This window comes from Cornus florida, unplaced genomic scaffold, assembly GCF_030987335.1.
Source record: "Cornus florida cultivar Cherokee Brave unplaced genomic scaffold, ASM3098733v1 CherokeeBrave_3.0.0_Hap2_Chr07, whole genome shotgun sequence".
Taxonomy (NCBI): Eukaryota; Viridiplantae; Streptophyta; class Magnoliopsida; order Cornales; family Cornaceae; genus Cornus; species Cornus florida.
Genome location: NW_026775577.1, coordinates 9,710,451 through 9,735,410, shown reverse-complemented (window position 1 = coordinate 9,735,410; position 24,960 = coordinate 9,710,451). Strand labels below are relative to the sequence as shown.

General features: G+C 36.0%; 1 protein-coding gene across 1 annotated transcript in view; it reads right to left on the bottom strand.

Moving 5' to 3' along the window:
* Positions 1-24,960, bottom strand: part of LOC132316083 (protein SWEETIE) — a 73,104-nt gene that overhangs the window by 10,522 nt on the left and 37,622 nt on the right. Inside the window, exons 16-35 of the mRNA XM_059814591.1 lie at positions 24,672-24,782; positions 24,374-24,541; positions 24,127-24,213; positions 23,874-23,967; positions 22,822-22,890; positions 22,597-22,719; positions 22,437-22,505; positions 22,225-22,329; positions 21,877-21,965; positions 17,201-17,357; positions 13,455-13,604; positions 13,197-13,246; positions 12,871-12,970; positions 12,736-12,792; positions 9,184-9,251; positions 8,842-8,935; positions 4,306-4,532; positions 1,939-2,083; positions 1,733-1,801; positions 110-166 (exon numbers count right to left, since the gene is read on the bottom strand). Of these exons, the coding sequence (XP_059670574.1) occupies positions 110-166; positions 1,733-1,801; positions 1,939-2,083; positions 4,306-4,532; positions 8,842-8,935; positions 9,184-9,251; positions 12,736-12,792; positions 12,871-12,970; positions 13,197-13,246; positions 13,455-13,604; positions 17,201-17,357; positions 21,877-21,965; positions 22,225-22,329; positions 22,437-22,505; positions 22,597-22,719; positions 22,822-22,890; positions 23,874-23,967; positions 24,127-24,213; positions 24,374-24,541; positions 24,672-24,782 (2,089 nt within the window). The remainder of the gene's footprint in view (positions 1-109; positions 167-1,732; positions 1,802-1,938; positions 2,084-4,305; positions 4,533-8,841; positions 8,936-9,183; positions 9,252-12,735; positions 12,793-12,870; positions 12,971-13,196; positions 13,247-13,454; positions 13,605-17,200; positions 17,358-21,876; positions 21,966-22,224; positions 22,330-22,436; positions 22,506-22,596; positions 22,720-22,821; positions 22,891-23,873; positions 23,968-24,126; positions 24,214-24,373; positions 24,542-24,671; positions 24,783-24,960) is intronic.

Sequence of the window (24,960 nt, the reverse complement as noted above, 5' to 3'; positions counted from 1 at the left end):
CCATGAGTGAATCATTTAGAAGTCACAGAACTATAAGCAAGTTTAGGCGAAATTATTGAAATTGAATGGGAAATGAGGAGGAGAATTAAAACAGGTGCCATCTGCATACCTGATACTGTTCCAATAGAGGGTGTCCAGGAAGATCGGGATCTGGTATCATTTCAAACTGAAACTCACAAACACGAGATTTAAACAAACTAACATAGCAGAATTAAATTTAAGAACCTCTGCATGGCACTAAGTAGAGAGAAAATGAAAAAACAAATAGTTAACTATAAAAGCCAGAGCAATCTGTTAAGGACAGATTTTTAATCAATCTAAGGGTAATCAATCTGTTTCCAGTGCGCTACAGCTTTTCCCTCTGGAATTAGTGGCCTCGAAAAGTCAATTGCTAAATCACTGCAATTAGTCTATTCCAAACCATTCCATCTAGATTAAGGACAGATTTTTAAAGCACAAGAGAATTTTGAGTTCATAATTGGGAAAAACATACGTAGAAAATACAGCAGCTGGTTTTTATTAAAAAGATTTTTTTTTTTTTTTTTTTTTTTTTTTTTTTTTTTTTTTTTTTTTTTTTTTCGGAAATTGTTAATAAAGCATCAAATCATCTAAGCAAAGAATCAGATTACACACAGTAGCTTCAGACTACAGACATTGAACTAAATGAACTACTCGACACAGAATATATAAATAAAAATTAACGAACTACTTCTGAAAAGATCCAGATTGGCTTGAAAGAGGATACAAACCAATAACACAAACCAAACCTGAGCAATGATCTTTGGCTCATTTTACTGACAGCCAAACCAAAGTTGCCCCAAATCCAGTTTTATTGCCCTTGTGACAAAGGGATTTGTAAACATTTTTTAAATTAGGCAGGATTCAAAAATAAACATTTCACTAACAAATTGCAAGACCTTTCTTACTAAAAATCTTGCTATTATTCGTTGATTAACCTAAAGCAGCAAAATGGAAGCATAAGTTGCAACTTGTTAACAACTGTCTACTCTAAAAGCTTAGGCTGTTAGAGAGGGTGTGTCTTTAATATTTCAATACTTCAACACGGCCCCTCACGTGTGGCCTTCTTTTGGTCCGACACGTGTCTCAATTTTTAATATCAGTGTGATGGTGAGGTTTGAACTCGAGACCTTTGGCTCTGATACCATGTTAACAACCATCTACTAAGAGGGTGTAACTTTAATATTTAAATACTTCAACACAACTAAATTGCTTAAAATGAATAATCCTGATTAGGCTCGCGAACAAACTCAAGCAGTAAGGTCAGTTTAACCAATACATCCAAGATTTAATTGGGCTGGTTGACTTTAGGTAATGCTTGAGCGTATTCAACCTCGCCAGCAAATAAAAATAAAATAAAATAAAATAAAATACTGAAATTGAACAACTCAATAAAAGGCTCAGTCCATTTTCTTGCCAATTATGTGAAACTCGTGACACTGAAGTTGACTATTTTAGCGCCTAACATATAACAGTGTAGCCGTTACACTCCTCAAATCAATAAAATTTATACAGATCCAGGATAATGAATTAGAAGTCATTTAGTAGCTCAAACTAACATTTAATAACAGCAACAAGTCTATAAGAAAAATGAACCAAGCAAGAAACTATAAAAATTTATACATTAAAGAAAAGAATATACAGTGCTTAGTCATAAATCAAAACTAACAGAAATTCTGTAAAATTTGTAGAATTGGTGTTTTTGGACAGGTACCTTGTCCACAATGGTAGTTAGAAGTCCTACACCAATAGGCCGCATGTTTTCAAACTGAATTGTGCTTATCTATAAAAATGATATACAAAAAGTGTCAACTTCCACATCGAACAAAAAAGTCAACTTTAGTAGCTATGTCATGTCATGGCTGGCAAACTATTCAAAGCAATGAAGTAAATTTATGATTGTGGATTTATATTCAGCACCTGATAAGCAAGTGATATTAGCTCTTGCACTTGGATGGCCAGCCAGTCGCCAGAAACCTGCCCATTAGCATTTTGTCTTCTCGCCAACAAGAGGTCAAAGTGAGCAGGATTCTTTCCAACAGCTGCAGGTACATGACTCAAGCACCTATATTCCAAAACAATTACTTCGTTAAGATAAATTAAAGATGGAAAATAAATTCAATATTAAAATGGTGTCAAGTTTATGTCTAATGTTGAGGAAAGGCTTCAGCCTTTAAATTAGGTTCAAAATGAGGTTAAATTTACATCACATGGCACAAGTTGTGAGTTGCAAAATACTGCAGACGACATCTCTAACCATGGTGTCCTCCTAATAAAGCAAGTGAAATATATATATAAATACATATAAATCAAAGTCATGATTCCATGCATACAAGCAAAAAAAATCGTGATTTTTTTTTTCCCTCCTAATAAAGCAAGTGAAATATATAAATTAAAGCCATTATTCCATGCATACAAGCAAAACCATCGTGAATATATATATATATATATATATATATATATATATATATATCCATTTACTTTTCAATGTAGTATGTTATTCGAATTAATATCTTTCTTTGTTAGTAGCTTAATCAAGTTATATAAATTCAATATTTTAATTTTAGAATTAATTGTTGCCTTTATAAATATGCTGCTTCCACCATTGATAACTAATCCTGTCATTTGCATACATAACTACATACATTAGTCTAATCAACTATATGGTTCATATGCGCAGAAAAAGAAAAAGTACAAAAGAAAATCTACGCGATACATAAAAACAATTAGATGAGGTCATCATGCAAACAACCATAATGAAAAAAGAAAGGTTATACTTGGCGCTAAGAAACCATCCAATAGATGATGACAAATTCATTGATCTATAGAAATGATCCAATGTGATTAACTAGTACTTGTCCTGAAAATTACTTAAGAAGAAAAGCCAGATTGAAAAGGAAAAACGTTACTATTGCTAGGTTCAAAATTTTTACATTAAGATCAGCGAGGTAACTGCTACAACATTAATCATTCACATCCGGGCGAAAGAGGCGCACAGTAAGGATCAAGTATATCCAATCAATCCAATATAAACGACTTCCTCATTCATTAAAAATTTCATTAAAAACTGGACTAAATAAAGAAAAATACCTCCTAGTGGATATTCAAGGAACAAAACTTTCCAAAAAAAAATTGCCATGAAAAAGCCATCTCAACACATCAAGTTACACGTGATGTAGTTACATCAATAGTAGAAGCGTTCAAGAATGGTAATCTAACATCAAATTTCACCAACTTTGAAATAGTGTTCTAGCAGAAGAAGTCCATGCTAAAAGCCTAAAGTAAAGAAAAGCACTGTGAGAGAAGTACAGAAAATCTTTTTGTACTCCCATCTGCCACATCACCTCATAAAGATCATAAAAGGTTATATCAGATTTCACAAGTCCCTGATGGGGTAAAGCAAATACTTCTGACTGCATTTTGTTTCCCTCACTTTTGAGGACTAAACAGGATTGCTACACAATGAACAGGATTCTGTCAATAATGAAATCAAACTCTTATTTCTCCCATTCCCCAGTATTGGTAAATATCTTCTTTTTAGTAGGACATCTTGCCCTTGTATGTGTATATGTGCCTGTACATTTAGATCAAATTATTGATATGGAGCTAATCTAACAGAATCCATGAAATATGGGTCATCTATGGATGTGTATTACTGTATTTATAGAAGGAAAGAAAAAAAAAAAATTAGAAAGAAAAAGTCATCTATAAATGATTCCGGAAATATAGTCAAGTCCATGGCTCCATGCACATGACATCAAACAAAGGATCACATAGGTGTAAGTAGGATAAACTATACCCTAGATTTGGCTGATACTGAAAGATAACCGCATACAAAGATTATTCAATCTTGTGAACAAATTGAAAATAAGAGAAGGCCGCTATAAAGATTTTCCACTATGCAAATTATTGAAAAGAGGGGATCTTCAGTAAATTTTGCTGGTGCAAATTTGTATATTCAGTGAAGTTGGTGGAGATCATATGAAAAAGGTGCATTCATAAATTATCCGAACTTTAGTTATTGAACTATAAAGCCAATCATTGTGATTCTATTGGGAATGGGGGATTAAGGACATGTTTCAAGGACACTATTGCCATCTGAAAGAAAAGGAAAGAAAGAAAGAAAGAAAGAAAGAAACTACCAGAACAAAAGGACAATACAGCGACAGAGTAAAAATCCGTTCCACTAGATTTGCAGTAACAAAAAGGACACAGGAAACTAAAGATAAATGTTTGCTGTCAACTCCATCATCTAATAGATGCACAAGCGAAAGTAAGCTAACATACTCAGCAGCAAAAACTCTGGTCCGATATCGGAGATGCTTATTTCTTCTAGGATTACCACTGGAAGAATCAAATATGTATCCTTGAATAGGCAAGCCTTTGGAGCCAGAAACCATATTTTCATCATCTTCTCCAAATTTCAAAACCGGATCACCATCTGGACTATTTAAAGGATCATCCTTGGACCTGTTGATGGTCCCTGCATCACTTTCTGTTGGAGTAGCAAGAATCTGGACAAAAATTTCAATAAATCATTTTCAGCATACGTTTTTTACAGCAAATGTTTCTTTATCACAAGTCCAATTTGTTTTTTGCAATTCTATTTATAATCAATAAACTAAATCAGTAATAATAAAACCATATCTACAGCACAGAAAGTAAAATCTAAGCAAATTGTGTGCCATGCAAGGTACGCAGGTACGCAGACCATGGATACGCCAGATATTGACAAACCCCACAAAATATTATTTAGAAGAAAATTTGTTTCAAGATACCTTCCCCTTTGGAAGTGTAGCAGAGAATTGAACAATGCTATCACATTTTTCTGGCATCTAATTAGAAATTCAATATATATTGATAACAATAACTTATTTCACTTGGACAGCTGAACTGAGTTGAGACAAATTTTGGATTAAAATTTAGAAATCACACAGGTTCATTACAGGCATTATAAATCAAAACCAAAAAACAACCATTAATTACCCAGAAAACTGCAAAAGAGATCGAGTATAGTTTGCTCCATAGTGATCTCCACGCCATCAATCTAGTCTCATGTATGATGACTAAAATATTGGCTTACATGATTCTTTGTTGCAAATGGATCTGGGGCTCACTTTTGAAATACCTTCAGCAGGACAATCTTCCTTTTAAAGATACTTTTCATCTTTTATTAAAGCTCTTCATTCCAATGACTTTGTGTCTAGGAGTTTTAGTTTCATAGAATCCTAAAAGATGTGGAGATCAATGGACCAGCTTTTCTCCCTCATTGCTTTGAATAGTGTCTGCCTGTGCCAACAATCCCTGATGAATGTAGTAAAAGTTTTGAGAGTAAATTATTTTTCTTCTTTTTTCCAAATGATTTGAGAGTAATTTCATATGTTCAATTTTCCATCACATCCAATCCCTCCTCATTTTCTCCAGCTACTTTGATTTGGATATACAAAGTTCCCATTAAATGTTAAAGTTTTTGCTAGATCAGTAGCTCATATAAAGGTGTATATCAAAGAGACACTACAAGTGAGAGACAGAATATAGAGTTGAGCAAATGATCTGGTTTGTACATGTATTTATTCGTTGCTCGGTATCCTAATAGTCGCAAAGATTATTCCATGTGGCAGGAATAGCTTGGTCACGCCCTACAACATCATCAAGTTTTAGTAGAAGTTTCTTATGGAGCCATTAGAAAAGGGGAAGTGCTATGTACCAACTCTTTGTGATTTAGAGACAAATACTAGAGTGTTTTAGCACAAAAAGCCCAAGTGGATATGTTCTAGGACAAAATTTTCTTACTACTTTCCCTTTGGTCATCGACTAAAAAAGAGTTAAGAGGTATCCCCTTAAGCCTCATTTTGCGCGGCAGGGCCCCTATTGCACTTACAAAATGCGCGTGTTGTGTATTCAAGCTGATGGAGAGCTACTATTGAAGATGTATTAAAGCTCAATTTTGATTGTTGCCCTCTTAGAAATCTAAAATATGGGTCAGTCAGGAGTCAAAGGCATCACAAGTGATCATGAACCACATTATTTTCTTACTCAAAGCAAGCTGATCAATACATACATACATATATATATATATATATATATATATATATATAATAACGGAGGTTGTCTAGATTATGCTACTAACATGTGAGGAAAGAATTTTTGTGGAATGCTTTAGATCTACACCAGATTATCAAACTTAGTGTTACGACAAACGCATCGAACCAAGCAATAATTACGAAACACTACAGAAAAATAAACACACCACACAAAGAACACAAGTTATACATGGTTCACCCAAACTTGGGCTTCGTCCAAGGATGAGAAGAGATTCCACTACGATTCGTAGAGATATTACAACAATAGAGTACCAACACCACGTATATATCTTTTCACCATGTACCACTCCACGAGCCTATCTTCTCGCTACCAGTCTTACCGGTGTTTTTTCTACTCTACCAACTCGCATACTACCTCTACCCAATAACTCCCTCATGAGACTACATCTCTCTTAATCTCAAAAGTCTCAACCCACAACATAGGTGCCTATTTATAGGGTTACAAACACAATTCCTTATTGGACAAGGATTGCAATTCTTGGAGACCAAAGACTTGTCTGACAAGAAATTACCTTAAATAATACAACTCTAAAATAGAAACCAAATTAGAATAGGAATTTGAGACACAAATTCCAACAATCTCCACCTTGGCTCAAATTCCATCCAACCAATCATCACTTCCCGTGGCATTGATCAGGACAATTCTTTTGCAGCTTCAATCTTGACAATATTCTTGCAAAACTCTGATTGTTCCCATTGTAAATTGCTCGTTCATTCAAACCTCCAAGGCTCCACCTTGACTACTCGAACTCCATGCCATGAACCCATTACGAAATTCTGTCATCGTGACTAATCAAGCTGATTGACTTCACTTGCAACTAAACCTATTCTCGCACACATTGAGACATCTTGTGCTTTCGGATCTCCTTCGCCTTGGGCTCTGATACCAATTTGTTACGACCAACGCAGCGAACCAAGGAACAATTACAAAACACAACAGAAAAATAAACACACCACACAAAGACCACAGAGATTTATACGTGGTTCGGTAAAGCCTACGTCCATGGTGGAGATCTGGCAAAAATCTTCACTATGCGTAAAATCGGAGATTACAAGATTACAAGTTTTAGCCCCTCACTCTCAATTTTGTACGAATTTCAGTGTCTCTCTCACCATATACTCCAAACCCTAAACGCTCTTATATATTGGGCTAAAAGAGAGTACTAATTAGGGGCCACAACCCATGAGCTTTGTTAAGCTTAGGCCCACACAAAGCTCAACAAATGGGTCATCGAGTCGTAACGCGACCCGGCACCAAATTCGGGCCACAACATCACACTTGCATAGAGGAACTACTAGGCTCCCCAACCCCCTTCGGGGATAGGACTATTCCTTTCGGATATCTGCAATTATGCCCAAACTATGTGTATCGGGTAAGCCCAATACGGATGCTTGACACTCCTAGAAGTTAAACACAAGACCCTTTGGTCATGCTCAAAGACCTTATGCCAACTCAAGTGGTGACCATGTGGGTGGGTGTGAGGCACTGGAAGGCTACCATGTTGGTAGGCTACGTGTGTACGATCCCACATCACCTGGGTGTGGAGAAGGGAAGTGTTATATATGTAGAAATGGTACACTCCAAATGGTATAAGGCCTTTTGGGATAAACCCCAAGAACAAAACTATGTGGGCTCGGGCCCAAAGTGGGCAATATCATATCATGTGGTGGAGTGGATTGTTATAAATGGTATCAAAGACCTACCCAGACAGAAGTGCGTTGACAGGGTTCGGGCCTCTTAGGGGGGTAGATTGTAGCGACCTTGAGGGCGGGTGCGAGGCACTAGCATGCTACAGGTGCACAACATCGCCTGGATTTAGAAAGGGGAAGTGCTATATATGTAGGATTGGTACAATCCAAATGTTAAGAGGCCTTTTGGGGTAACACCTAAGAACAAAACCGTGTGCGCTTGGGCTCAAAGCGGACAATATCATACCATACGGTGAAGTGGGTCATTACAACTCAACTCTCATGTAGGGTTTGAAGCAATTGATATTGTTTTAGCCATAAAGGCTGAAATGTTAGTTCTCTTAAAAGATTGCAAGATACGCTTGATGGTATTGTCATTTCATTATGGAAATCTATGTTATCTAAATAATTGGAAGTAGATTTTAGATGGAGTCTATGGCTAAAATAGGAGCATTGACTTGTCAAGTTTTAAAATCCAATTTTACCCTCCTTAGGAGTGGCTAGTATTTTGGTTCGTTTGTACCCCAGATCCATATTATGTTTCTTTTGTTTCCCATCAAAGGATACCATGTGTTTCTAGCTCTCTCATTCTCTATAACAAAATTTCTTTCTATCCTATTAAAAAAGTGCAGTCAATGACAGAGAAGATCTCACCCAAATAATATTTTCTTTATTGAATGTAAATAAAAATGAAAGCCCCATCTTGACAAGAGTCAATTATTGATGTAAAGATTTAACTGTAAATGGAGAAGAAAAGAACCAATTTAATATGTGATGGACCTTGCTTCCATAAAAAAAGCTATTAAAGGAAAGGGGATCGGGTATTAAAATGTTAAACGCTAATGAACTCAAGCATTTCAAAAAAGGCTGATAACGAGATGTTAGACAGTCAACATTATTGTCCTTCCATTTCCCACCTTGAAACTTGTACATAATACAAATCAATTCAATTAATAGATTAATAAGATTTCAAAAGCACAGGGCCAGAAGCAAGAAAAACACCACTAATATGGATGGTGAAGGAAGTTACCATATTACGGCATATTGATAGCCAATGAGACGGAGATGAAGGGCATGATTCATAGAGCAATCGCATAATTGTGCTACGCACCAAATTCCCAATCCTACACAAACGGAAGGAATTTACAACTTAACCAATATAGTTTACAATGTAGTCCATATATGCAAATGTTTCATAGTGGCTTCATGTCATAGATATAGAAAAGCTTTTATAATGTACATGTCAAGCCTGAAGTAGCACTCAACAGCATCTTTAAAATAATTTTAAAATATATAATTCCTTCATGATATTACAAACTATAATCCATAATAAACTAAAATTACGGGAAAATAAAGGTGTATCCACACATACTCAGTATCAGTTTCTTCGTCCAGCATACGGAACAAGGTAACTTCTATTTGTTCTTTAATAATAGAAGCCTGTAAAAAATATTCATTAGCACATGCATCTGAAAACAGCCAGGGCAGACTAACTAATAAGAAAATGAAATACATAGAGACTAAACTGAAATGAATATAATCAAGAAATTTTAAGTGTTAAATCCCAAGGAACTAAATTTCTTAATCTTTGAAAAGTAGTTCAAGCAGTTAAATATCAAAATATTAAGTTTTATTGATATTATTTGATTATAATGTTCTAAGCTCCAGGAAAATGCATCCATTAAAATATTTTTGTACCGGTGTTACTGATTATCTTGCAGCATAATATTATACAGAAAGGCGTATCAAAGGAGAAACATGAAACAAGCCAGAGGCAAGTGAGAAAGGACGTGATGCAAATCATTAAGGGTACTTTAGTCAGGATTGAGGCAGTCAATGGTGCCTTGGAAAGTGACTTGAAGAAAATTCAAAGAGTCCTTATTTTACTAAAATTTGGAATTATTAAGTATACTTAGGAAAGTGGTAAAGTCTTATTAATGTTGTGTGGGAATTATCAGTCATTCTAGGAAAAGTCAAGTGTCATTAATAGTAGTATTATAAAAGGGACAGCCCTCTATATCTGCTGTAATCAGGTTTTTATCAATATAATTTTGAGTTATTATCAGAGTTTATGCTTCTCTATGGCTTTCCCCCAGATTTCCCTATAGAAATCTAGGCTCCGACGGTGATTGGAGTATTTCTGGTCTTTCTTACTGTTGTAAGAAGACTTCTTTCTTTTTCTGTTTGCTTCGAGTGGTATCAGAGACTTCCAGAAAGATCTGTGAATACTGCGGATCTATGGCTAGGCAAGGAAGCAAGAAAGCCACAAAAGAAGACGTTCAAAATCTTTCTCGACTAAGCACTATATTAGAACAAAATGGAATCATTTCTCCTCTGAATCTAGGCATTGGGAGACGAAGGCAGCGAATGGATGCATATAAATGTGAAGATTGGGTAAGACAGCCTGCTGAAGAGAGATTTCAGTGCCTTACGCAGTGGACAAATGCAAAACCGAGTGCTGCCAAATCAGTTATACAGTCACAGAATACTTGGACGGCAATGGTGAATGATACAAAGGAGTCCAAATTTTGGTGCTACAGACACAGGAAGCTGAGATGCAAATCTGCCAAGTGTCCAATAACTTTAGATAATCACATGATCAATGCAAAACAATTCTTTCTTGTGGAAGACGCTGGAAATCATGTTGATTTTGAGAATGCCAAATAAGCTTGGGATGAATTCATGGATGAGGAAACTTAAACTTTCTGGCTTCCAGATTTTGATGACAATGCAGAGGAATATGAAGGAAAAAATAAGGCATAAGAGAAGAAGTTTGAAGAAGCAGCCAATAACATCTCAGAAGCTAAAGCAGGCTGTGGTAAGAAAGTGGGACCCATTGAAGAAATTGAAGCAAATATTTCAAGTTGATTCCAAAGTTGCAGAAATTTTAGACTTCACACTTGTTTTTTTTGATAAGTAATAATTAAAATAAAATAGGCGTTCAAGAGGGGAACGCATCCCTTATACAAAAGTGGAACTAGGGATTAAGATCCCAAAGAAGCCAAAAAAATAATTAAATCTTCGGAAGAAGAACAGGACTTCCTCTTCACATAACTGAAAAGAGAGCGTATGATGTGAAGTTTCAGAATTGCCGTGGACGATTCTTTCCCTTCGAACATTCTACTATTCCTCTCCTTCCAAATGCACCACCAAACACAATCTGGTACAACTCTCCAATAATCGCGAACAGCGCTACTCACACGGCATCCTCTCCATATACAACTCAAATCCTTAGGATAACGAGGCATAACCCAACGCATACCAAACAGACAAAAGATAAGATTCCAACAATCCCTCGCCATAGGACAATGCATGAGAATGTGAGCAACTGGCTCACCATCTTGTTTGCACAAGCAACACCAGTTAACAAGACAATTGCCCCTTTTCCTTAGATTATCAATCGTAAGGATCTTACCCCAAACAACGGTCCAAACAAAGAATGCCACTCTAGTTGGAGCCATAGAACGCCAAATAGTCTTCCATTGAAAATCAACAATATCGAAATCAGAAAGACATAAAAATAAGGAACGAACTTCAAAGCGACCATGGGAAGAGGGAATCCATGTCATATCATCACTACCTCTGCCAACTGCCTCCTGTCGATACAACAAATCCAGGAAAACACATACCTCGTCCACCTCCCAATCCTGAAAAGAGCGTCGAAATTGCACGTCCCACGTAATCCCTCTACTATCAAGTTGATAACAGTTGGCTACGTAGGCAAGTCTATCAACTGCAATACTGTATAACCTGGGAAATAAACAAGATAAAGGCCGGTCTCCACACCAAAGATCCTCCCAAAAGCGTACACATCTGCCATCACGAACTTTGAATCTGATATGAGTAGACTTCACACTTGTTGACAGACAAATAGGTGGATATTTTGAAGATAACACTATTGAACTTGAGATGGTATGTGGTATAGTAGGCATTACATCAGATTTAAGTTTACTGAATAATTTCGCAAGAAATGAAGATACTTTGTTCATCATGTTGGAAAATCATGAATTCCATATTCATGACTCAATTTGGGATGATTTCTAGATGCGACATTTTACTTGGAGTTGTTGTCATTCAAAAATCAGATTAATTAAGATTTTGTTTCATCATATGTGTTCAAGCAAGCTTCGGAAATCTTCTAAATTTAAAGAAAAAGCTCGAGCAGTTCATGAAAAGATGTTATTTACTAGTGAAAGAAGATTATTGTGCTTTGTTCGAGTGAGGAAAAGAAGAAAGAAAGGATGGAAGGCTTTACTAGGGTTCTTCATTGATCATGGTAAATTGTTTCAAACTTGAGGTTGAGTTTTCTTCAAGGAGGAGGGTTTGATGCAAATCATTAAGGGTACTTTAGTCAAGATTGAGGCAGTCAACGGTGCCTTGGAAAGTGCCTTGAAGAAAAGTCAATGAGTTGTCCTTGTTTACTAAACTTCGGAATTACTACGTAAACTTAGGAAAGTGGTAAAGTCCAATTAATGTTGTGTGGGAATTCTAAGTCATTCTAGAAAAAGTAAAGCGTCATTAATAGTAGTATTATAAAAGGGACAGCCCTCTATATCTGCTGTAATCAAGTCTTTAGCAATATAATTTTGAGTTATTATCAGAGTTTATACTTCTCTAAGGCTTTCCCCTAGTTTTCCTGTAGAAATCTAGGCTCCAATGGTGATTGGCGTATTTCTGGTCCTTCTTACTGTTGTAAGAAGACTTCTTTCTTTTCTGTTTGCTTCAGGATGAAACCATTAGAATAGGAGCACAAGCACACACACACACACACTGAAACTAATATAGAGGTGTTTAGCTAGCCCTAAACAGCTGGGATATCTTTGCTGGTATGAAATAATTAATGCAAAAGAATAGATGAGTACAATGATGAACATGAAGCAAAGGGAAAATAATACAGAAGGGCATCTAACATTTAGTTACTAACCGAATCTTTCTCTATGAGATGTCGTAGAGTAGACACAGCTAGATGCCTCAAAGTCGGCTGTTGCACAAAAAATAAAAGATTAAAAAATAATAATAGAACAAATTAAGGGATATTTGGTAAGCAGGAAAAAATTACCTGTCTTGATGATAGAGTTGGAAAGAGAGTTTTCACATGGGAATGAACAGTAACAGCTTGTGGGGCAAAAAGAACAAGTTGTTGCGTAAACCGGACACTCCTGGCAAAAGCAAATGAAATTAAAATATGTATATATATATGACTAATTTTATCCCTCTGACAGAAGAATTAGAACAAATACACATGGTAGAGAATAAGAAAAGATAATAATAATAATAATAATAACAAAATCAAGAATAATTACAGAGAGATACAAAAACACAATATTTATTTGTTGTCAATGTAACAATTTCCACAATAGTAATGAGAATAATGGGCTGACATACTCAAGAAGTGTCGCCGTCTCCTGCCGGGAGCTTATTTCTGCAACAACAGACTGGATAAAAACACATAATTACTATTTGATATTCAACAAACTATTCTAACAATTAAGAAGAAGAAAGGATCAATAATTAAATTTGTCGGGGATCTATTAGTTTCTACATACAGAGAGAAAAAGTAAATTATCTGATGGCAATCAAGTATCTTTAAAAGCATTCCACATATAGTAGTTCAAAGGGACTGTAATATGGTAAACAGAAAACCTTGCAGCGCGAAAAGAAAATGCTGCCAGGGGCAAGTTCAGGACCAAGAACAGCAACAATGGCATTTATAAGGCGGCCCACTCCATGCTGAAGGTCAACCCACCCATTCTCCTCAGACAAAAGAATATCCATAGCAAGACCAAGTGTTGCCTAAGGACAAAGGAAAACAAATAAGTAAACCACCTCATTCTAATAAGTATAAATAAGAAAAAAACTGTTATGACAATCACAGTGAACCAAGCAACAATTACGAAACAATGACGGAAAAATAAACACACCACACAAAGAACACAAAGATTTATACGTGGTTCGGCAAAGTCTACGTCCACGGTAGACATCCGGTGAAAGTCTTCAATATGTGTAAAATCGGAGATTACAAGTTTCAGCCCCTCACTCTCAATTCTGTACGAATTTCTGTCTCTCTCACACCCACTCCAAATCCAAAACGCCCTTATCTATTAGGCTACAAGAGAGTACTAATTAGGGTCCACGACCCATGAGCAAAAATAGGTCAAAATGTTTCAAACGGTCCATCGGGTCGTAAGCGGGCCACAACGCGACCCGGAACCAAATTCGGGCCACAACATCACAAGAAACTTGTCAATCGATGAACAAAAAGACAAAAAATAAATAAATAACAATGAAAAGAGATGCAAAATTATAAACAATGATCTCACAATGAACTAATGATAAAGCAAAGCAAACAAATACTGTGAAACACATTTCACATCAGAATAGAGGAACCTTTAATCTAGCATTTTATGATATAAAACATATTAATAGTGGCTACGAGATCGACACAAAACTTAAATGAAGATTTCAAAATTGAAAATAAACGTCATGCTTTACAATCCCAAATCTAGTATATTAATTTAAATCAATTAACCAAGTATATTAATGAGGCAGGCATTCATTGTCGTCTTTGAAAAGATAAGATGATGGTGTGAAAACGCCACTAAAAAAAATAATTTATTTTAAACAATTACTCAGTTTCTCAACTGAGGCATTTCCTAATGCAGTTATGCTATTGACTCAGGGAAATTGCAGCCATGGTTCACCTAGTCACAACTAATTCAGCCTTTGCCGAGTCCAAGTGGGGCCTATATAGTGGTGATGCTCAAGAGTTACACGTGACTCGGGATGACTTGGGGTGATTTAAAGGAGAATTGAAGAGAATCAGCCAAATCTGCACCATTCTCTCACTCCAAAAACAACTTATATTTGCTCATGAATCATCAAAACACACAAGATATAGCCTTAAATCTAGAATCAAATACATTCTACATAAGAGATACAAGATCCAAAATGGGTGGAGTTGGGTGAATGTTTGTAGAGTTTGATGAGAAAACTGCCACCTGGGTTGGTGGCAGAGGTGGTCATGGTAATATGTCTTGGTGCTCTCTGGGGTTGGCCTTTGCCGTAGTGACGGTCAGACGTTTTAGATAAGGAGTGTGTGTGTGACGGAGAGAGTGAAGGGAGAAAGGATATATCTTTTGGGTAGAGACTTTTTCTCTCTGTTTCAATTTTTAACCATCCTAGCTCCCTCTTTCTTCCTCTAATAATATGTTTTTCTCCAATTGTGTTTTGCAAGAATTGGTGATTTGTGTTAACGAGGTAACTTTTGCAAGAATTTGAGACTGCATTGGCATTGCAACTTTTGTGCCAATCTGTATACAACATTACGTATGATTTGGCCTCACGGCCCTCACATGCTAGGGAAACTACAGTAGTGGGGCCAACTTTATATTTTTTGGGGCTTTGGACCACATGATCTCAAGCACCTCTTCATCAAACAATAAAATACACCAACACACCATTTGCCAAACATTCCAATTTCATTACATCACCTTTTCAGCTTTTTAAACTTTGATTTGGACCAACAAGGCGTGTAGCATAGTAGTACTTTCTGACATCCCAAAGTAGAAGGTCAAGGCTTCAAACCTTTGTAAGCACAAAGTGGGTTTGTGAGTTTCAACTAGGAAAGGGAAAAAAAAAAATTGATTTTTCACTCTATGCGTCTTTATGAATTTTGGTCCCAAAATAAAAATTAAAAACTAAAAGAAAAATCAATATGCTGATTTTCATGTTTTTTATAAGATCTTCATCACCACGAGTTCATAAGAGATTAAACATTACTGATATTGATAGGGGGTTGTGGCAGGCATCGAAACTGCAATATTTTATTTTGTTTTTATTTTTTGATAAGTAAGATTGTATTAGAAAAAAGAAAGCGATCAAACGGAGATTGCATCCCATAAAATCTACACAAGGCCAAATAGAGCCCATAAACTCTCAACGAGTCCAAAAATCAAGTATCTCCCTCATGGATTTACAATTTCTCCCAAGGACCCAACAAAAGATAGAACTAAGTATAAAAAACTTCAGCGCCCCAACAGGAGTATCCTCTCCCTCAAAGGATCTCCTATTCCGTTCTAGCCATAAACACCACCATACTCCAAAAGTTGCACGTTTGGGCATCCACTATACACCCTCTCCAAGCCTCCATCAAGCCTCTCGAGGAACAAGGCATAACCCACTGCATCCCAAACAAACCCAGCAATAAACTCCAACAATCCCGGGCTACTGGACAATGCAGAAGAAGGTGCTCAACTATCTCTTCATCTCCCTTACAGATACAAAAACAATTGATGACCACCTGTCTTCTCCTTCTGAGATTGTCCAAAGTTAGAATCCGCCCAAGAACTGTCGTCCAAACAAAAAAGGCCACCTTTAGGGAAATCACGTCCTGGCGCGTCCATGAGGCATCTATAGAGAGAAAGAACATCAAAGTTCCCCTGAGAAGAGGGAACCTAAATCCAAGAGTCCAACCCACAATCTCCTGGCAATATAGAAGCTCCAAAAACCCAATGGCATCGTCTAACTCCCAATCCTGAAAATGCCTTGAGAATCGAACATCCCAAGTCATCCTACCATTATCAAGTTGATAATAGTCAGCCACCAAGGCGGGTCTATCCATAGTAATCCTAGAGTCTAGGAAACTGCAATTTTTTATTGCTTATTAATTCAATATAAAGTCTAAATTATTAAGCCAATACTGCTAACAAGACCTAAAACTCATGTATAAGTCAATACTTATAACAAATCATTTTTAAAGAATCAACAAAAAAATACTAAATTTCATTAAAAAATTATATCCATTTGATTATCGTAACAATTTGTGGTAGTGGCCCCATATGTGAGGTTTGACAATTTCATGACTGGCACCCGATTCCGTTATATTTCGCCCGATATGGCCCTGGGTCTGTTACAATCCATCCACGTCTATGAATCATGGCTGCAGCTGAATGGAGATCTTAGATTGTCAATTCCTTATGGTCTTTTCAGTCCTAAATTTTTCCTAAGATCAATTTACCTTGAGGCATATGGAAACGTATTACAACTTAAAAAAGATGATAGCATCCATGTGAAAGTCAATTCCTTAATTTTTATTATTTATTTATTTATTTTGCACAAAAGACGCATGCAGTGACCAGAAACTTAGTGACGCCAAGAATGAGAATGGGGATTCAAGTATGAAGACAACCACTCCTCCCAGCGTTCCTGCCCCCAAACACTGGTGATCGTACTTTTCCAGCTTTCCCACATGCTATACCAATATGATATGGGTATCACATGGGGAGACAATTAAGCCATTGACCAGGAAAATCTGTAGCATATGAAACTTAAATTGAAATCCTTTTCCAAAGAGTAGTGCATCGTTTTCCAATAGTTCAAAAATTGAATACCTGAACATGTGATACATATGACAAGCCAGCAGCTTCAATGGTCAAAAGAAGCCCATGCAAAGACCAGATCTGTAAACCAGCTCTTGAACTTTTAGCCAGAGAAGAGATGGAACTCACTGTCGCAGGCACTAAACTTGACAATGCCATTCCTCCTGCACTGAAGACAAAACAGATAAGATGAAATCTTCCACCGTTCAGATATAAGGACTCCTATAACAAAGTAAAAGTCAGCACAGTAGTCAAAATTCTTGCAGAAAAGTTTTCTAGAATAACTATGCCAAATGTCATTGGGGATTTTACCAGTCTGTTCAGCCATAAAGAATGAGTGGCTAATTGTCAAGAAATTGAAGGAGATAGATACATCATCACATAGGTGGTGAACTTAAATGGTGAAAATAGAAGGTGGATGACTAACAGCACTACTCTATCTAGAATGAATATTTTGATTATAAAAAGAAATTGCATACAAGTAAAATATTGTTGAGAGATAGATTATATTTGAGAAATTCTGTAGTCGTCAAGATTTTTAAAATGATGACAATAATGCACGTCTTTTCTATGGTGGACCATTAACATTCATCACAAGAAATATAACTTCTGGTCATTTCTTTTAAATACCCTCGTAGATTTTCATACAGCTTGTATAGCCCTATGTTCACATGGATTACAGTATTTGGCTTCAGCACATAGTTTTATACATTTTACAACTAAATTAATGAAATTAAAAAATTCAAGAGCATAGTATAGCAGTAAAGCATGCACAATGTCAATCATCGATGCACTTCAAATTAGTGTTATCAAGGCGCACTAAGGTGCTAGAGGTCCTTTGGAGCCTAGGTGAAAGGCGAGGCGCGCAATAGAAAAATTAAATTACTATTAAAGCATATTCATATTCCGTATAAAAAGCGCAAATGTAGTCAAAGGGCACACAACAGGCACAAGTAGTAAGCCTATATGAGCCTGGAGCCTAGGCGCGTGCCCAGGAGCACCTTTAACTAACACTGCTTCAAATTACGAACAAACAACATATGCTCATAAGTTGCTTCAAATAAAATTAAATAGAAAAAGGAAAAATTACAGAGTCGCAAAGCAGATAAACCATATTATCAATTTTGTATATCCTATCGAGCATTGCATTGCATCCCATATTTTTTGTACCATATATTATTTTCATATCTTATGAATCATGATTCAATATCGTATCCATGTCCTATAAGATAATTCTTCAACTTCAGTATACTAGAAAGGCTTAGAGGAATAAATTGAAAGAAAACCATAAATATAGAAAATAATATAGACGAAAATAACGTGTATCTACAAGAAAGACTAGGTGTCAAATAATAATTGGGTTAAGTGCGGAAAACACCCCTAAAGTATACTCCGCAAACCACTTTCACCGCCTATTTTAAAAAGTGTGTTATTATCACCCTTAATCTTGCAAAAATGTGCAAATACACCTCTCATTAATTTTTGCAGGTCCCTGACATAAATTGATGTTTTATTATCCATTTTGCCCTTTTGGCCTTCTGAAAATGCCCAAGGGGTGTGTAGTATATATATTCCCACAGTAGAAGGGTGTTATGTGCAAATCAACTATATTTAACCCACTTTTGAGGTTTTTTTCTCTCCCTCTATAGCTTTAGTGTTTTTCTTTCTCTATATTTTCCAAAAATAATATATACACTATATAATAAAAGAACAAAAATACACGCAAATTACATATCATCGTGTGCGTATATAAAATTACATATCGTGCATCGAACAAAATATACACAAAATGACATTTTTAAGATAATGTGTAAAATGTCTCTGTAGCATATCATGTTGGATACTTATTTTCACCAAATCAATACTTTTGGGGTGTTTTGTGCACGTGAGGGGGTGTGACACACATTATAAGCATGGTAAAGGGTTTTTCCTGCATTTATCCCTTTGGCCTTTTCTGTCGTTTCACAAAATGACCCTTTTTTTTTTAATAATATGTAAAATGTTTTAGTAAAGGTAATTTGGGCATATCATGTCAGGTGGGACTTATTTGCACCAAATTACTACTTTGAAGGTGTTTTGTGCACGTAAGGGGTGTGATACGCGCCGTAGGCATAGTAGAGAGGTGTTTTCCGCACTTAACCCAATAATAATTATATCAAATCTAGCATTAAGAATTAGGGTTGCTATGATGTATCATCGTAAGATGAAATGTTATTCCATTGCATTGATTGATAAAATGACGCCAGAACTCCATAACATTTCCAGTGTTTCACCCCAGACAAAAAAATGAAAAAAAATTAATAAATAAATAAATAAAATATAATAAATAAATAAAAATAGGATGTGCTTGCAGAGGTTAAACCGCGTGTGAGTATAGACAGAAATAGGGTATCGTGTGTACATCTTTGAGTATCAAATTTTACATATTCTAATTTCATAACAGTATTTCTTTAGTGGTAAAGTCTCTAAGTGCTTTACAAATTCAGAATTTCTTTACAGGAAAAAGAAAAAATATTTGTGCTCTGTATAATCTAAAAGGATACAACTAAAGGTGATAAACTTCAAGATCATAGTAGAACCTATAAAAATAAATTTACAAAAGAGAAGAAGCAAAAGCAAGACCCCAAACGAACCCCTTTTTTAAACCTTCAAGTGCCTATGAAGCCACAGTATATAATGACTTTAAATTTTTTTAATTGCTTTGAAACTGGCTAATATAGTCAAGCATGCCCATATTATACATATTGTACACTGAATGTATTGTACATCACATGGTATGCTTATCATGAGACAAGATCTGATGCAAAAAACACAAGATAAAACACAAGATATCATGCACCAAAACGTGTAGGCAACTTGTGCACAAGACCAGCCTAAGTCAATTCAAAGTGGTTAACATCAAATAAAAATTAATAACACTTCAAAAAGTTGTCAGCTGTATTACGGTTACCAAAGAGACAGATTTGGGTGACCCTCAAGGCATGTTGATGAGTATTCATCTTAGCAATTATCAAGGAAAAAAAATACTTAGCAATCTTTTGGTATGCTTGGAAGGTAGTGGTGGGACTTGGGGTAGGCCTAACCCGAGCAACCCAATTCCCACCAGAAAATTTTACGAGACTGGGCAAGGTACTCGAGACCATGGGATGCAACTGGGTTTAAACTTTAGAGCCCGAATTTATTTTTGGTGAGATTTGGGTAAAGGTTTTACTAATCCGAGTATCCCGAAGAACATTACTAATAGTATCATCAATTATGGATTCATGGAAATTCACTAACTTTGACACGCTTACTTTAAAATTTTAAAGTAAAATAATAAAATTTTAGCTAAGGAAACAAAATAATAAAAAAATATAAGATTTTTAGTTATGTACTTTAACATTTTATTTTCTTGGTTGCTAAAATTTGGGATGGCTTGATAAACCCGGAAAACCTGTGTGGTATGGCGCATTCTAAGATGCAATGGGTTTCTCGGACTCGGGTTTGGTGAGGGCTAACCCCTTGGCCCACCCAACCCCCCAAGTCCCACCCCTATTGGAAGGACATAGTCCATCTTATTGTTATTTGCTTCGGATGCTTAGTGGATGAAGTTGAAAATGGTGTCAATTATCACATTTTCGATCTTCAATTGTTTTTGGTATCGAATCAATTCAAAGACAATATTAATGTTACGACAAACGTAGCGAACCCAAGAATAAATCAAGAAACACGACAAAAATGTAATCAGACCATGCACAAAGAATACAAAGATTTAGCGTGGTTCGGCAAAGCCTACATCCAAGGTGGAGATCCGGCGAAAGTTTTCAATATTTGGAGATTACAAGTTTCAGCCCCCAAACCCTAGCTCTCACTCTTACTCTCTTTCTCTGCGATTTTCAGTGTCTCAATAATTCCACTCCAAACCCTAAGCGCCCTTATATATGGGGCTACAAGAGAGTACTAAACAAAATCCACAACCCGCAAGCAAAAGACTGGGTCAAAAAATTTCCAATCGGATCGTAAACGGATCACAACGCGAACCGGCACCAAATTCAGGCTACAACATCATAATTAAGAATTTAAATCATGGAAATATGTAATTAATGGAGCTGACTTGTGAAGAATGAGCCTGCTTTGTTAACATTTCATGCTCTTAGGTACAGAGTTTGTATTGCATTAATAAAACAAAAAAAGTATGATCCCTATTACTAAAGAAATATATAGAGCTGCATATATCAAATTGGCAAGTATCCACGTAGCCAAATTCAAATGATTTGACAAGGGGAGAAGATTTCTTAACACAAATTATTGAACAAGATAGTTCTCATTATGAGTGAATTATTCTAAATATGACAAAGGTTAGTACTATTAAAATCCACAAATTCGCCACTTCTGCAGAGTAAAATAATCATGCTAAAGCTTTAAACTAATGGTATCCATTCCGTGGTCCTTGACTTCTATTTATATTACCCTCCATTCTACAAGAATTCCATTCATAATTCTTAATATTTTGCCTTCTAAAAAGAAACTCAGAGAAGAATTAGAAAAAAAAAAAAAAATTAGGATCGTTTTGGAATAGAAGTAAGAATTATATAATCACTATCTATACAAACAGTGATTATTGGTAAGAAGGAACAACAGATTCAGAAACTATAGCCAACCAAAGAAGTAGCAGAGCCATATGTATACCACACAGTCTGGTAACTTACCTTCGATGAATACAGCCGAGTGAAAGAGCAATTGATCCAGCATAGTATGAATCTGTTGCCCCAGTTACATCACCAAGAAGCAACCTCATCTGTTTATCATAAGAACTAATTAACCTGAGAATATGAATACAGCACCAAGAAAGAAGGAAAAAGAAAGGGGATATGTGTGTGTCATATATACATAGATAGAGGGAGAGACTCGAAAAACCCAACTAAATACCCTTCACAGTAACAAGAGAGGGGTATTACAATATTTTGTAAAGCAAGAGATCAAGAATGATTGATTCCTAGTTAATACAAGTATTAAATAAGTAATATGCCAAATAGACATCAAAATAAAGAACTGACCAATCTGGCTGTAAAAATGTCATTTCCAAGGCGAGCTAATAGACCAAGACCTTCAGAGGATGCTCTGCGTTGTGAAGCACAGATATCGCCTTCAGCCAGAATACTCTGCAGAAATGCAAAAGTAAAATCTAAGAAAACAAAACACATAATAGTGATCACATTCTTGAGCAGTGATCTAACGCATACTAAGAATCTAAAAGCAGCACCAGAACCTGAAAGATAGCCTGTGCTGAATTTAGTATTTCCAATCCTAATGGTTGGGGACGTAGAGCAAGCAAAGCCTGGGGGAAAGCATGGAATCATGGACCAGAGGTTAAACACAAAAAAAATGGAAGCAGTACACTTTAAATAAATACACAGAATAATGAGCACCTTCAATCCAGCAAGCAAACCCACACATATATTGGTGACACTGACAGAATGCCAGGGTTGTTTTTTCCCAGCTTTCAGACACTGCTCAACCATACCAAGGAGCGACAACATCCCACCACTATCCTGGGATAAGAAGTTAAAACTTTAGTTTTTTACACTCAGACATCCCCATCTTGACTAATACAGTGATAAATCAAGGCCAATCCATTGACCAAATTCACCTACCTGAGAAGCATACATGGTTCCAAAGCAGAGGAGCATCTGGTTCACCAACGTCTTGCTTATAGTCTCTGGCTTCATAATTGAATCAGTACAGCAGCATTGTAGTCAAGTGGAACGAGCAAAAATAAAGAACGCATAAGAAACTAAAGAATACAAATTAATAATGACCATTCAGGTTACTACTCTACCACCTATGATTACCCCAGGCATTTTCTAACATGAAAGAGAGAGGGGGGGGGGGGGGGGGGGGGGGGGGTTGGGAGGAATAGATTAGGAGTAGCACCTGCTAGTGATATAACAAGAGAAAGTAGGCTTAGGTGGTATGGAGACATAGAACTTAGACCCATAGATGCACTGGTAAGAAAGGAAACAGCAAGGCTGACCAAAACTAACGTGGGATGACATAATTAAAAAATTACTTTAGAAAATTGAATATAAGAATAGACAAGGTATAGAATAGAATAGAATAGAAAAAGAGAATTCATGTGGACGACCCTATTTGTTTGGGAAAAAGGCGAGAATGATGTCGATGATGAAACAAAAAGGGGAAACCAATGCAGCGTCACCCACATTATAAAAACAAAAATCCCTTTAAAAAAAAACAGAAGATTTGGTATATTTTATTAGAATTAATGGATTTAGTTGTTCAATACAAAAGAAGGTGAGCTTTGGCGCAACAAAAAGGTTGCTCCATTGTGGCCTATAAGTCACAAGTTCGAAACGGGATACAAGCTTTCCACATGGGAGGTAAGGTTTCATACATCTGACCCTCCCTGGACCCCAAAGTGGTAGGAGCCTTGTGCACTAGATTAGCCTTAAGTTGTTCGATGTAAATATTGTGGATGGAAATGCATAAACATGATCATTTTAACTATGAGATTGAAGAGAGAAAAAATGAAAAGACCCAATCAAGCAATGACAATGTCATCTAATAAAACCACCAAGCATTAGCATGGGTTGTATCTCTACACCTCTTAAAGAAAGGGTCACGTGTTCAGTATATACATATATATATATATATATATATATATATCAATTAAAAATATATTTTTTACCTGAGGAAAATTAGGAGGCTCATTATCCCAGACACATGGCAAAATACCGTCTTTGCCACCTTGAAATGCTCGAAGCTCATCTTCAAAACGATCCCTAGATAATTATAATCAGAAAGGAACAAATTACCCTAAAATGATTCGTGATAAATGAGATACTTATCGCGACCAGGAAATTTATTTGATATGATTTACTAGACATTAAAATTGATCATTCAAAAAAGACAATAATTCCATGACTTAAGAAACTAGACACCTTCCAGGAATCCAAGGGCCCAACGACGCATCTCTGTTGTCTAACAGCATCCTCAAGCATGAGCTTTCCTCACAACTGGAAGCATCCCTGTTTTTAGACTCCAACATTAAGTAATAAATAATGGAATCGATCTTCCAAGAAAGGTAGGAATTTCTAATTCAACAATGTTGCATGTAAAAGAAAATGAATTATGTTAGATTTACAAAAATAAAATAAAATAAATAAATCAAATATGGGGAAAAAATACCTAAAAGGAGTAGTGCATATCTGAATAATCCTAGGATGGTCATTCTTATATGCCATTGGATCAAAGAGGGATTGATAAGCTATCAATGTGCGGATGACAAATACGTCAACTGCAGGCTTCATATTTGGTTGATCTTTGGCCATCAACAAAGTTATATAGGATAAAGCCCTGCTCCATATCATATATTAACATTCAAAAAACAAACTCCTCTGGTAATAGTGAAATAAATTATAACCTAAAAAGAGAATTGACAGCCACATGGAACAAAATAAAGACATGTGTTTGCAAGTAATCATACCGACTAAGATATAGTAGCACTGGCTGAAGTAAAATACCCTTGTTCACAGCATTAGGAGAAACAAAGCATCTGATAAATGCTGTAAGTGCATCAACTGCAGCAGACCACACACTACAAAAGAAGAAACAAGAGCTTCATCAAACAAAAAAAGAATTTCAATTTTGTTAAAAAAAATAGCAGCAAAATAGAAAACTCTGCCAATTTTACAACCACAAGCTGTAAGAAAGAATCCTGAGATAAAGCAAATAATGCCTGGGAAAAACACAATTGCCAAGTCCAAACTAGTAAT